The sequence below is a fragment of the Oncorhynchus clarkii genome, chromosome 2 (assembly GCF_045791955.1).
Source record: "Oncorhynchus clarkii lewisi isolate Uvic-CL-2024 chromosome 2, UVic_Ocla_1.0, whole genome shotgun sequence".
NCBI lineage: Eukaryota > Metazoa > Chordata > Actinopteri > Salmoniformes > Salmonidae > Oncorhynchus > Oncorhynchus clarkii.
This window is the reverse complement of record NC_092148.1, coordinates 62080712-62093057: the sequence shown is the minus strand read 5'-3', so window position 1 is coordinate 62093057 and position 12346 is coordinate 62080712. Positions and strand designations below refer to the sequence as shown.

The following is a 12346-nucleotide window of genomic DNA, read 5'->3' as shown; positions in this document are numbered from 1 at the left end:
TAGTGAACCAAACATATTGAGTTGCACCTCCACCCACCCCCCTTTTTCCCTCAGAACAGCCTCAATTCAATTCGTCGGTTCATGGACTCAATAAATTGTACAACGCGTTCCACAGGGATGCTGGCCCATGTTGACTCCAATGCTTCCCACAGTTGTGTCAAATCGGCTGGATGTCCTTTGGGTGGTGGAGCATTCTGAATACACAAGGGAAACTGTTGAGCGTGAAATACCCTGCAGCGTTGCCGTTCTTGACACACCGCCAGGCACCTACTTCCATATCCCATTCAAAATCCCTCAAATATTTTGTCTTGCCCGTTCACCCTCTGAATGGCACAATCCATGTCTCAGTTGTCACAAGGTTTAGAAATCTTTCTTTAACCTTTCTCCCCCTTCATCTATACAGATTGAAGTGGATGTAACAAGTGACATCAATAAGGGATCATAGCTTTCACCTGGTCAGTCTATTTCATGGAAAGAGCATGTTTTGTATCGTCAGTGCATACATTTGAGTGTAAATGTGTAAAACAAATGTAAATATGCTTATTTTGGGGAATTAAAAACAAAAACGTGTGTTACAAAGTGTTAAGGAAAGAAAATCTGTTACTGCTTGTGCTTGACATATTTTTAAAGATAAATATATGTTGGGGCTTTTAGGGTTAACTTTAATGAAAACAGTCATGTACCCTAATATACTGTACTTATGTGTCAAACGCATTGGGCTATAACATTCGGCCCTGATGAATGATTACACAATAATAGTCTATGTTAAGAAAAATATGTAGCTATTCCCGAACCAGAGCATTTATGTTCTCATTTCGCTGAAGGCAATTATCAACTGAAAATAGGGGAGAGCGTGTGATTGAGTCCGGTGGAGTTGCAATGCGCGACCACTTCAATTGCTCCACTACGCCACACCGCGAGAGACTGTCACAGACCAGAATGACCTCCCCTCGCTGCCAACCACAACAATTTGTATTCCCTTGATTATATGTTTTGGACATCATGAAAATAACGTCAATTTGTGCATAGAAAGAAAAGTGTTCAAGTTATCAAGAGGAAGCGTTCTTCAGAGAAGAGTATTAGTAAAAAATCACATTTACCAAGGTAAGTGAATATTGGGACACTTGTGTATTTTTATCCTATGCGATTTAACGATATTCATATATTATGTCTTGAAACATGTCAATTAAATAAATGTCTCTTTTAATAAAAAATGCAATGTGTTCCAATGTGTGCTGACTGAAATATTGTCAGTGTATTTGGGATATTGATTGATTGTAATTTTAATGTTCAATGTACTGCTTCCTGAAATTGCAAACTGATGCAAATGTTTATGGTGGCACACAGGATATGTCAAATGTTAATGTGAAAAGAAAGCACAAAGCTCAAGCTGTCAACCACAAGAGGAAACCGAGTCAGTTGTCACTAGTTCTAAAGTAGAAATGTCGGTCTCCTCTGAGACTCATGTCTTTACTTCTCTGGTTCACTCTTATCTGTGTGGTGGAAATCCTCTGAGACTCATGTCTTTACTTCTCTGGTTCACTCTTATCTGTGTGGTGGAAATCCTCTGAGAATCATGTCTTTACTTCTCTGGTTCACTCTTATCTGTGTGGTGGAAATCCTCTGAGAATCATGTCTTTACTTCTCTGGTTCACTCTTATCTGTGTGGTGGAAATCCTCTGAGAATCATGTCTTTACTTCTCTGGTTCACTCTTATCTGTCTATTAAAAAGGGACGTACTCTCTCTTTCTGTATCTATCTTTGCTCCATCTTTCTCTGGATTTACCTGTGCTCATCCCTTTTGTTGGTAGTTAAAATCTATTCTGAAATGTTTTGAATTTCCATTGTACGCAACCATCAAAATTCTCACCCACCCCCATAAGTATTCTCACCCACCCCCATAAGTATTCTCAAGTGACATTTGCTCTCACAGTAGATGAGATGATGCAGTCAGTCTAGTCCTTCAGCACTGAGATTAGTGAAGATGGGAATGCAATTTTCAGCTTGGGTTGACAATTGTCTTGATTGATAGTCATCTCGATCTATGCGTATCTATATGTGTTGATTTAGCCTGGACCATTTGAAGATAAAGTCCCTAGTTACTGGCCCAATACCCATTTTAATATTTTTACCATCTGAATAAATGGTCTGAGAAAAGTTTTCCTGCTGATTAGAACAGCACAAGGGGCATCTGAGGGGCCCTTTATGTTTGCAGACAACCAGACCTGTATTTATCTGTGAGGTCAATTCCTTCCACCACACTGAACACAGAGAGGAGAACAACATGATACTGAGGGTGGTGACTTGGGTCTGTAACTCTTTTAGGTAGCCTACTGTACTCAAATCAGTTTTCAGTGTGTGATTATATAATGGAAAATTCAGCGACGCACATGGCAAAATGTAAACTAATAGGTTCAAGTATCAAAGATTTTATTTGAACTTCAATATGCCTACAGTGTGTGGCATTATTTATTTTAGAATTCAAGTCACTGAGACAGTTCTAGACTCTAGTCACTAATTCAGATCCTTTAGTCTTTCCCCATTTCCTACTACCCCACAAATATGCGTATCGTACTTTGCCCAGAGCTTTGCCTTAGGTGTGAAGAATGTGTTAACTCCCAGTGACTGTAATGTTGGATGGACTGAGCCTGAGGGGCTGTTTGGGGATATGGCGTGGGTTATCATCCTCATTATTTTTGGTATGTGAGCAAGACTATGCTGATGTCTTCTGTATAATATTTTTGCTGATACCAAAACAACATTTAACTGTTTACATTTTTACAAGCAATTGAGAATATGATACTTTACTTTTGTACACTTGCTTGCGAATCCATCCATCCATGAAGATGCTTATGATTTGGTTGGAAGTGTGTGATGTGCTTATGATGCTGTACACTTCAGTATGCTCCCATTGTACACTTTTGCTTTGGTTGAACCTTTCGATGGAACGAGTGTCATAAAGAGCCCCATATACGACCTTTAGATGGAACGAGTGTCATAAAGAGCCCCATATACGACCTTTAGATGGAACGAGCGTCATAAAGAGCCCCATATATGACCTTTAGATGGAACGAGCGTCATAAAGAGCCCCATATACGACCTTTAGATGGAACGAGCGTCATAAAGAGCCCCATATATGACCTTTAGATGGAACGAGCATCATAAAGAGCCCCATATATGACCTTTAGATGGAACGAGCGTCATAGAGAGCCTCATATATGACCTTTAGATGGAACGAGCGTCATAGAGAGCCTCATATACGACCTTTAGATGGAACGAGCGTCATAGAGAGCCCCATATATGACCTTTAGATGGAACGAGCGTCATAGAGAGCCCCATATACGACCTTTAGATAGAACGAGCGTCATAGAGAGCCTCATATATGACCTTTAGATGGAACGAGTGTCATAGAGAGCCCCATATACGACCTTTAGATGGAACGAGTGTCATAGAGAGCCCCATATACGACCTTTAGATGGAACGAGCGTCATAGAGAGCCCCATATATGACCTTTAGATGGAACGAGCGTCATAAAGAGCCCCATATACGACCTTTAGATGGAACGAGCGTCATAAAGAGCCCCATATATGACCTTTAGATGGAACGAGCATCATAAAGAGCCCCATATATGACCTTTAGATGGAACGAGCGTCATAGAGAGCCTCATATATGACCTTTAGATGGAACGAGCGTCATAGAGAGCCTCATATACGACCTTTAGATGGAACGAGCGTCATAGAGAGCCCCATATATGACCTTTAGATGGAACGAGCGTCATAGAGAGCCCCATATACGACCTTTAGATAGAACGAGCGTCATAGAGAGCCTCATATATGACCTTTAGATGGAACGAGTGTCATAGAGAGCCCCATATACGACCTTTAGATGGAACGAGTGTCATAGAGAGCCCCATATACGACCTTTAGATGGAACGAGCGTCATAGAGAGCCTCATATATGACCTTTAGATGGAACGAGTGTCATAGAGAGCCCCATATACGACCTTTAGATGGAACGAGTGTCATAGAGAGCCTCATATATGACCTTTAGATGGAACGAGCGTCATAGAGAGCCCCATATACGGCCTTTAGATGGAATGAGTGTCATAGAGAGCCCCATATACGACCTTTAGATGGAACGAGCGTCATAGAGAGCCCCATATACGGCGCCTACATATTAATCATATCAGAAAATGACAATGTAGAAAAAATTGCATTTTGGTTTTATTTTTTTATTTTCAGTGTTCATTATAATCTTACAATGCATTACTTCAGTTCATTACTTATGGTATAACATACAGTGCATTTGGAAAGTATGCAGACCCCTTCACTTTTTCCACATTTTATTATGTTACAGCCTTATTCTACAATGGGAAAAAATGTTCTCGTCAATCTACACGCAATACCCCATAATGACAAAGTGAAAACAGTTTTTTTGATATTTGTGCAAATTTATAAAAAATAAAAACAGAAATACCTTATTTACATAAGTATTCAGACTCTTTGCTATGAAACTCAAAATTGAGCTCAGGTGCATCCTGTTTCCATTGATCATCCTTGAGATGTTTCATCAACTTAATTGATTGGGCATGATTTGGAAAGGCACACACCTGTCTATATAAGGTCCCACAGTTGACAGTGCCCGTCAGAGCAAAAACTAGGCCATGAGGTCCAAGGAAAAGTCTGTAGAGCTCTGAGACAGGATTGTTTCGAGGCACAGATCTGGGGAATGGTACCAAAAAATATCTGCAGCATTGAAGGTCCCCAACAACACAGTAGCCTCCGTCATTCTTAAATGGAAGAAGTTTGGAAACACCAAGACTCTTCCTAGAGCTGGCCGCCCGGCAACACTGAGAAATCGGGGGAGAAGGGTCTTGGTCAGGGAGGTGACCAAGAACCTGATGGTCACTCTAACAGAGCTCCAGAGTTGCTCTATGGAGATGGGAGAACCTTCCAGAAGGACAACCATCTCTGCAGCACTCCACCAATCAGGCCTTTATGGTGGAGTGACCAGACCGAAGCCACTCCTCAGTAAAAGACACATGACAGCTCGCTTGGAGTTTGCCAAAAGGTACCTTATGGACTCTCACACCATGAGAAACAAGATTCTCTGGTCTGATGAAACCAAGATGTTATGAATGCCAAGCGTCACTTCTGGAGGAAACCATCATGCTGTGGGGATGTTTTTCATCCGCAGGGACTGTGAGACTAGTCAGGATTGAAGGAAAGATGAACGGAGCAAAGTACAGAGAGATCCTTGATGAGCAGACCTCAGACTGGGGGCGAAGGTTCACCTTACAAAAGGACAACGACCCAAAGCACACAGCCAAGACAACGCAGGAGTGGCTTCGGGACAAGTCTCTGAATGTCCTTGAGTGGCCCAGCCAGAGCCTGTACTTGAATCCGATCAAACATCTCTGGAGAGACCTGAAAATAGCTGTGCAGCGACGCTCCCCATCTAACCTGACAGAGGATGAGAGGATCTGCAGAGAAGACTGGGAGAAACTCCTCATATACAGGTGTGCCAAGCTTATAGTGTCCTACCCAAGAAGACTCGAGGCTGTAATTGGTGCCAAAGGTGCTTCAACAAAGTAATGAGTAAAGGGTCTGAGTACTTAAAGTATGTCAATGTGATATTTCTGTTTTTTATTTTTTTTAAATAAATGTACAATTTGCTTTGTCATTATGGGGTATTCTGTGTAGATTGATGAGGGAAAAAACAATTGAATCCATTATAGAATAAGACACGTAACAAAATGTGGAAAATGTCAAAGGGTCTGAATACTTCCCAAATGCACTGTATGCAATCCTACATCTGTGATCTGTTGGTATTATAATCCATTTCCTATACCCTGGTTCCACTAGCACCAGCAGTGGAGGGAGGGTCTTACACAATGGCACATCAGTATCTTAGCAACAAGAGCCCTCACCACACTCCTCATGTCCTTACATTACATTACCTGTGTATGAATGTTTGACAGAGTACAGCTTTTATTCTCTCATATGACACAAGAAGGACCCCTGTAGATCAATTATTCTGCATGCGACCCTGACCTTTGTTCTTCATGCAGCTGAATTGATTCATTCAACTCTCTGAATACTGCACATGGATCAAATATGTGTTTTATGTTCTATTGAATTTGGAATATTGGAATTTATGATAGGTCCCAAATTCTCTGTCATTAACCGCCCTGCATTAACCATCCTCATATTTTTGTGTATCTCTCTATCTTATTTTGAGTCTCTACAGAATGCTACAGTAATGTCATTCATAGTGGTGTTTATCTGTGCTGTGTGTGTTCCTAGGCTGTGGGGGGGCTGACACTCCTGCGAGCATGGCCTACACGCTTGGCACGGGGCCTGACTCTGGGCCAGCCATGGGTCCCCAGAATTGCGTCACTAGGGTGGAGCTGTCCGTGTGCTGTGGCAACCTGCTGGACAGAGACGTGGCCTCCAAGTCTGACCCCTTCTTAGTGCTCTTCCACGAGGTGGACAGCAACTGGGTTGAGGTGAGGAGGGGAGAGGAGGGTTGGGCAAGTCTGGGAAAGGTCGAGGGGATCAATTATAAAGGAAGAGAAAAGGAGAAATGACTGTTGGAAAAGTGGAAGGAATGAAGGATTGTAGGGGTTGAATAAAGTTATGAAGTAAACCACTTGAGAGGGTGAAATAATCATTAATAAATATCCTCTGACTGTTGATTGCTCTCGATGTTTTATCGATTGATGCTCGCCAAGTTCGCAATAACACACAGTGTTATCAATGTACAATGGAGAAACATCAATCCATGGAAGCCGTGGTGTCTTGAGGAGTGTGGATCTGTGTGTGCTCCGGGTGCCCTCTTGTTGCCAGGGAAAGACATGCCTGCCTGGGTACTGTTGTGTTGAAGCAGGCTAAGTGTGATCGCTGCAGGCTTGGGCTGTCGGTCAACAGGGCAGGCTCCAACATGAAACCAGCAAAGCGGTTGCTGCAGTTACCATGGAAATTTGGACGGAAACAAAGGAGTCATGATGTTCTTGATGCGTGGAAAGAGAGTGGAAAGAGTCGTGAGGAATGGAACTTACAGGCAAACAGGGAAGGGGCATGGAAAATACCCAGTGCGGTTTGAAAACGGGGAGCCTATATGTAAAAAGTACCTCGGAGGATGTCTGCTGTTCCAGAGATGTAACATTTAATCTCTTAAAACTCACTGAGCATGTAGTCATCCTGACAATGGTTTCTCTTTGGATCATGATGAAAGCTTCAGCACATGAAACACACAACTATACACAAACATTCCAACGCTATATGAAACAAAACGCAGAGAAGAAATAGAGGAGAGAAGGGTTTTTAAAGCGAAGGGCTTTTCTTCCTGTCTGTCTCGGCATGAGAGAAGGGTTCACTCTGGGTGGAGGAGCCATCTGTGCTGTGGGGGTAAAGAGGGAAGTGTGATAGCACAGAAAGGGGAGGGAGGTAACTGTCAGAGAAGATGCTGGGAGAGACACAGAGGCAAGGGGTTCCAGTCAAACAGACAGAGCAGCGTTGGAATGTACAGTTTGCGCCAGTTTAGCCTCAGAGATGAGAGCACAATAGGGGTCGAGGACTATGTGAATATTCTATCAGTGAGTCACACATACACTGTGTTAGTCACCACCAGCTAGGTTTATCTTTCACATGAATAAGGCCTTTTCAAACTTACACCCCCCCCCCACATGTCCACCTCCAATCCAGTGGAGGCTGCTGAGGGCAGGACGGCTCATAATAATGGCTGAAACGGAGTAAATGGAATGGCATCAAACACATGGAACCCATGTGATTGATGTATTTGACACCATTCCACCAATTCCGCTCCAGTCATTACCACGAGCCTGTCCTCCCCAATTGAGGTGCCACCAACCTCCTGTGCTCCACTCTGTGTACTCGGTGTTGGCACGTCTGTGTGTATGAATACAGTACCTGTTAGACAAAACCATATTCCTGTGTATCATTTTCAGATTGGTCGAACAGAGACTGCGGTAAATAACCTGAATCCAGTGTTTGGGGTGAAATTTAAGGTGGACTACCATTTTGAGGAGGTTCAGAAGCTCAAGTTTTCCCTGTTTGATGAGGACAAGTGCAGCAGCCAGCTGTATGAGCATGACTTCCTGGGAGAGTACATCTGTACACTGGGGGTGGTATGCTACCTGTCACACTGTTCTTAGAGTCTGTCTGTGACCCCTTTCTGCGTCTGTTTATCACCTGTTTGTTATGTTTATTTGCAGGTGGGCATTTTCACCCCTCACTCACTTCTCTCTCTGGTCTGTTACCTTTAGATTGTGTCCAATAAGAAACTTCACCGGTCACTGACCTTGGCCAATGGCAAGCCAGCTGGGAAAGGAACCATCACAGTGAGATCATCATGCTTGCACAACTCATACCCACAGAGCGGTCCAAGAAATAAAGACATGTCCACACACACACACACACACACACACACACACACACACACACACACACACACACACACACTCACACATACACACACACGTTCTGTAACATGGTACAGTTTTACACTGGATACAATAGAGTAACGGTTTCTCTTGTGTACAGATAACTGCGTTGGAGCTGTCAGACAATAGAGTAATCACACTGTCCTTGTATGGGAGAAAGCTTGACAAGAAGGTAAGTGTCACTGCCCACGTAGTACCATATTATCATCACTGTTAAGAAGTTCTCACGTAATATTTGGAACAACAATATGATTTTGTCAATAAAGACAATGCTCATGAAAGAGCAACAATGCCCTCTCCAAGTCTTCACCGTGGTGTGCCGGCAGCTATGTGGGTCATTGTCAAACAAGATTGCTTTGTTTTGCAGGATTTCTTTGGTAAATCAGACCCTTACCTAGAGTTCCACAAGCAAGGAGATGATGGGAAATGGATGTTGGTCCACAGGACAGAGGTGAGTTGGCTCGGTAGTTGGTTAGGGGTGGCTGTTTAGACTATTTGAATGTCATCACTGTAGAACTAAGTGTATTATATTTTATAAACAAGGTGTATTACCACCTGGTAATACGTTAACTGGATTGACCTAGCTTCTGAGTTCCAAATGAGATGGAAGAAGTTGTATCTCTGTAGCTGTTTTTGGGCTGCAGGTGATAAAGAACACTCTGGACCCGGTGTGGAAGCCCTTCACAGTACCACTCATCTCCCTCTGTGATGGGGACGTAGACAGGAGCATCAAGGCAAGTGAGGTTTACCAAAATGTGCATTAATATGAGGACGATGGCATGAAAATGTTAGCGAGGGAATCCCCTTTAATATATGTAAAAAAGCCAAATACATTTTAAGTGATTTCTTGTAGTATTACGGAATGTTCTGATCTTTTTGTCCTTCCTGTGGGTTGTCTCATATTGCAGGTACTGTGCTATGATTACGACAACGACGGAAGTCATGACTTCATTGGAGAGTTTCAGACCACTGTCACCAAGATGAGTGAAGCCCAGAATTCACTGGAGGTGAGGGATATATTTTAGATCTGTTCCTGTTTATCTATGGGAGTTTGTTCTGTATGGGTTAGTCATGCTTTGATGTGGATCTAAGACCATTTTCACATTGTTGTAACGTCCGTCGTTAAATGAAGACCAAGGTGCAGCGTGGTAGGCGTACATTTTCTTTAATTTGAAATGTTTCACCAAAAAACAAACAACTCAACGAACGTAAAACTAGGAGTGCAACACATGCAACACACAAAGACAAGATCCCACAACAGAAGGTGGGAAGAAGGGCTGCCTAAGTATGATCCCCAATCAGAGACAATGATAGACAGCTGCCTCTGATTGGGAACCATACTCGGCCAACAAAGAAATATAAACATAGATTTCCCACTCTAGTCACACCCTGACCTACCAAATAGAAAATTTAAAGTATCTCTACGGTCAGGGCGTGACAGTACCCCCCCCCCCCCCCCCCCAAAGGTGCGGACTCCCGGCCACAAACCTTAACCTATAGGGGAGGCTCCGGGTGGGCATCTACCATCTGTGGAGGCTCCGGTTCGGGACATAGCCCCCGCTCCCTATGCTGATGCCTCCGCTTCTGTGGAACCGGACCGCGGATCATCGCCGGAGGCTCCGAACTGCGGATCGTCGCCGGAGGCTCCGGACTGCGGATCGTCGCCGGAGGCTCCGGACTGCGGATCGTCGCCGGAGGCTCCGGACTGCGGATCGTCGCCAGAGGCTCCGGACTGGGGACCGTCGCTGGAGGCTTCTTGCCATGGATCATCAATATAGGCTCCGGCCATGGATCATCACTGGAGGCTTCGTGCCATGGATTACCACTACAGGCTCCGGGCCATGGATCATCACTGGAGGCTTTGTGCCATGGATCATCACTGGAGGCGCTGGGCCATGGATCATCACTGGAGGCTCCGGGCCATGGATCATCACTGGAGGCTTCGTGCTATGGATTATCACTAGAGGCTCCGGGCCATGGATTATCACTGGAGGCTTTGTGCCATAGATCATCACTACAGGCTCCAGGCCATGAATCATCACTGGAGGCTTCGAGCCATGGATCATCACTGGAGGCTTCGTACGTGGAGCTGGAACAGGTCTCACCGTACTGAGGAAACGTACTGGTAGCCTGGTGCGGGGAGCTGCCACAACGCGTCCTGGCTGGATACCCACTTTAGATTGGTGAGTGTGGAGAGCTGGCACGGGACGCACTGGGCTATGAAGGCGCACTGAAGGCATAGTGTGTAGAGCTGCCGCAGGGTATGCTGGGCCGTGGAGGCGCACTGGAGGTCTGGAGCGTAGAGCTGGCACAACGCGTCCTGGCTGAATCCCCCCTGTAGCAAGGCAAGTGCGAGGAGCTGGCACAGGCCACACTGGGTTGTGCTGGCGAACTGGGAATACCGTGCGTAGAACTGGCGCAGGATATCCTGGGCCGAAGATACGCACCGGAGGCCAGGATCATCATCTGAACCCTGACTCTGCCAATCTCCCCTTGTGCCCCCCCCCAAAATGTTGTGCCCCCCAATTTTTGGGGGGGGGGGGCTGCCTCTTGTGCTCGCTTTGTTGGTTTAACTCCTCGTAACATTGCCGTAACGTCGCTGCCTCCATCTGCTTCTTCGGACGGCGATACTCCCTGGCCTGCGTCCAGGGTTCTGCTCCCTCCAGGATCTCCTCCCAGGTCCAGTCCTCCTCACCACGCTGCTTGGTCCGTTGGTGGTGGGATCTTCTGTAACGTCCGTCGTTAAATAAAGACCAAGGTGCAGCGTGGTAGGCGTACATTTCCTTTATTAATTATAAAATGTTCCACCAAAAACAATAAACAACTCCACGAACGTAAAGCTAGGAGTAAAGCTACCTGACAAATTTACGGTTTTTACTTTTTAATTACCGTTTATATTTTTGTTTTTTCCTACTCAACTTTTTCACTCCGGACGCTTTATCTGGACACGGTTCGTCAGGACCTCCAACAGCCGAAGCTAAGTAGTAACATTAACATGATGCCTTCTAATTGCAGTCGCTGTACTCGCCTTACGGCGAGGATAGCTGTGCTACAAGCCCAGCTTCAGACGCAATCGCTAGGCAAGGGTAATTTCAGTGTAGGAAAGGATGAGACCGCGTCTGTGCCACCAGTAAGTACAGATAGTAGTATAAATCCCCTGGCACAGTCCCCGCAGCCGGACAACTTTCTCACGGTTTCTGGAAGGAAATGCTGTAGGAACGCTCAACCGGTGTCGCTCATTCAGCCGACAGAAACTTTCAACCGGTTTTCCCCATTAAGCAGCGGGTCGGAGTCAGAGGCCGAGTCTTCTCTGGTCTCTACTCCTCCCGTTACGGGGTCTGAGACCCCGAAGCTTCCCACCATTAGCTCTGACAAATTGAAAACTCTAGTCATTGGCGACTCCATTACCCGCAGTATTAGACTTGAGAATCATCCAGCGATCATACACTGTTTACCGGGGGGCAGGGCTACCGACGTTAAGGCTAATCTGAAGATGGTGCTGGCTAAAGCTAAAACTGGCGAGTGTAGAGAGTATAGAGATATTGTTATCCACGTCGGCACCAACGATGTTAGGATGAAACAGTCAGAGATCACCAAGCGCAACATAGCTTCTGCGTGTAAATCAGCTAGAAAGATGTGTCGGCATCGAGTAATTGTCTCTGGCCCCCTCCCAGTTAGGGGGAGTGATGAGCTCTACAGCAGAGTCTCACAACTCAATCGCTGGTTGAAAACTGTTTTCTGCCCCTCCCAAAAGATAGAATTTGTAGATAATTGGCCCTCTTTCTGGGACTCACCCACAAACAGGACCAAGCCTGACCTGCTGAGGAGTGACGGACTCCATCCTAGCTGGAGGGGTGCTCTCATTTTATCTACCAACATAGAC

General features: G+C 45.1%; 1 protein-coding gene across 1 annotated transcript in view; it reads left to right on the top strand.

Moving 5' to 3' along the window:
• The first annotated feature begins 942 nt into the window (after nt 1-942).
• Nucleotides 943-12346, top strand: part of LOC139371200 (copine-2-like) — a 43636-nt gene continuing 32232 nt past the window's right edge. The window contains exons 1-8 of the mRNA XM_071111389.1: nt 943-1104; nt 6305-6507; nt 7969-8148; nt 8287-8361; nt 8564-8635; nt 8831-8914; nt 9108-9197; nt 9372-9470. Of these exons, the coding sequence (XP_070967490.1) occupies nt 6334-6507; nt 7969-8148; nt 8287-8361; nt 8564-8635; nt 8831-8914; nt 9108-9197; nt 9372-9470 (774 nt within the window). The 5' untranslated portion in view covers nt 943-1104; nt 6305-6333. The remainder of the gene's footprint in view (nt 1105-6304; nt 6508-7968; nt 8149-8286; nt 8362-8563; nt 8636-8830; nt 8915-9107; nt 9198-9371; nt 9471-12346) is intronic.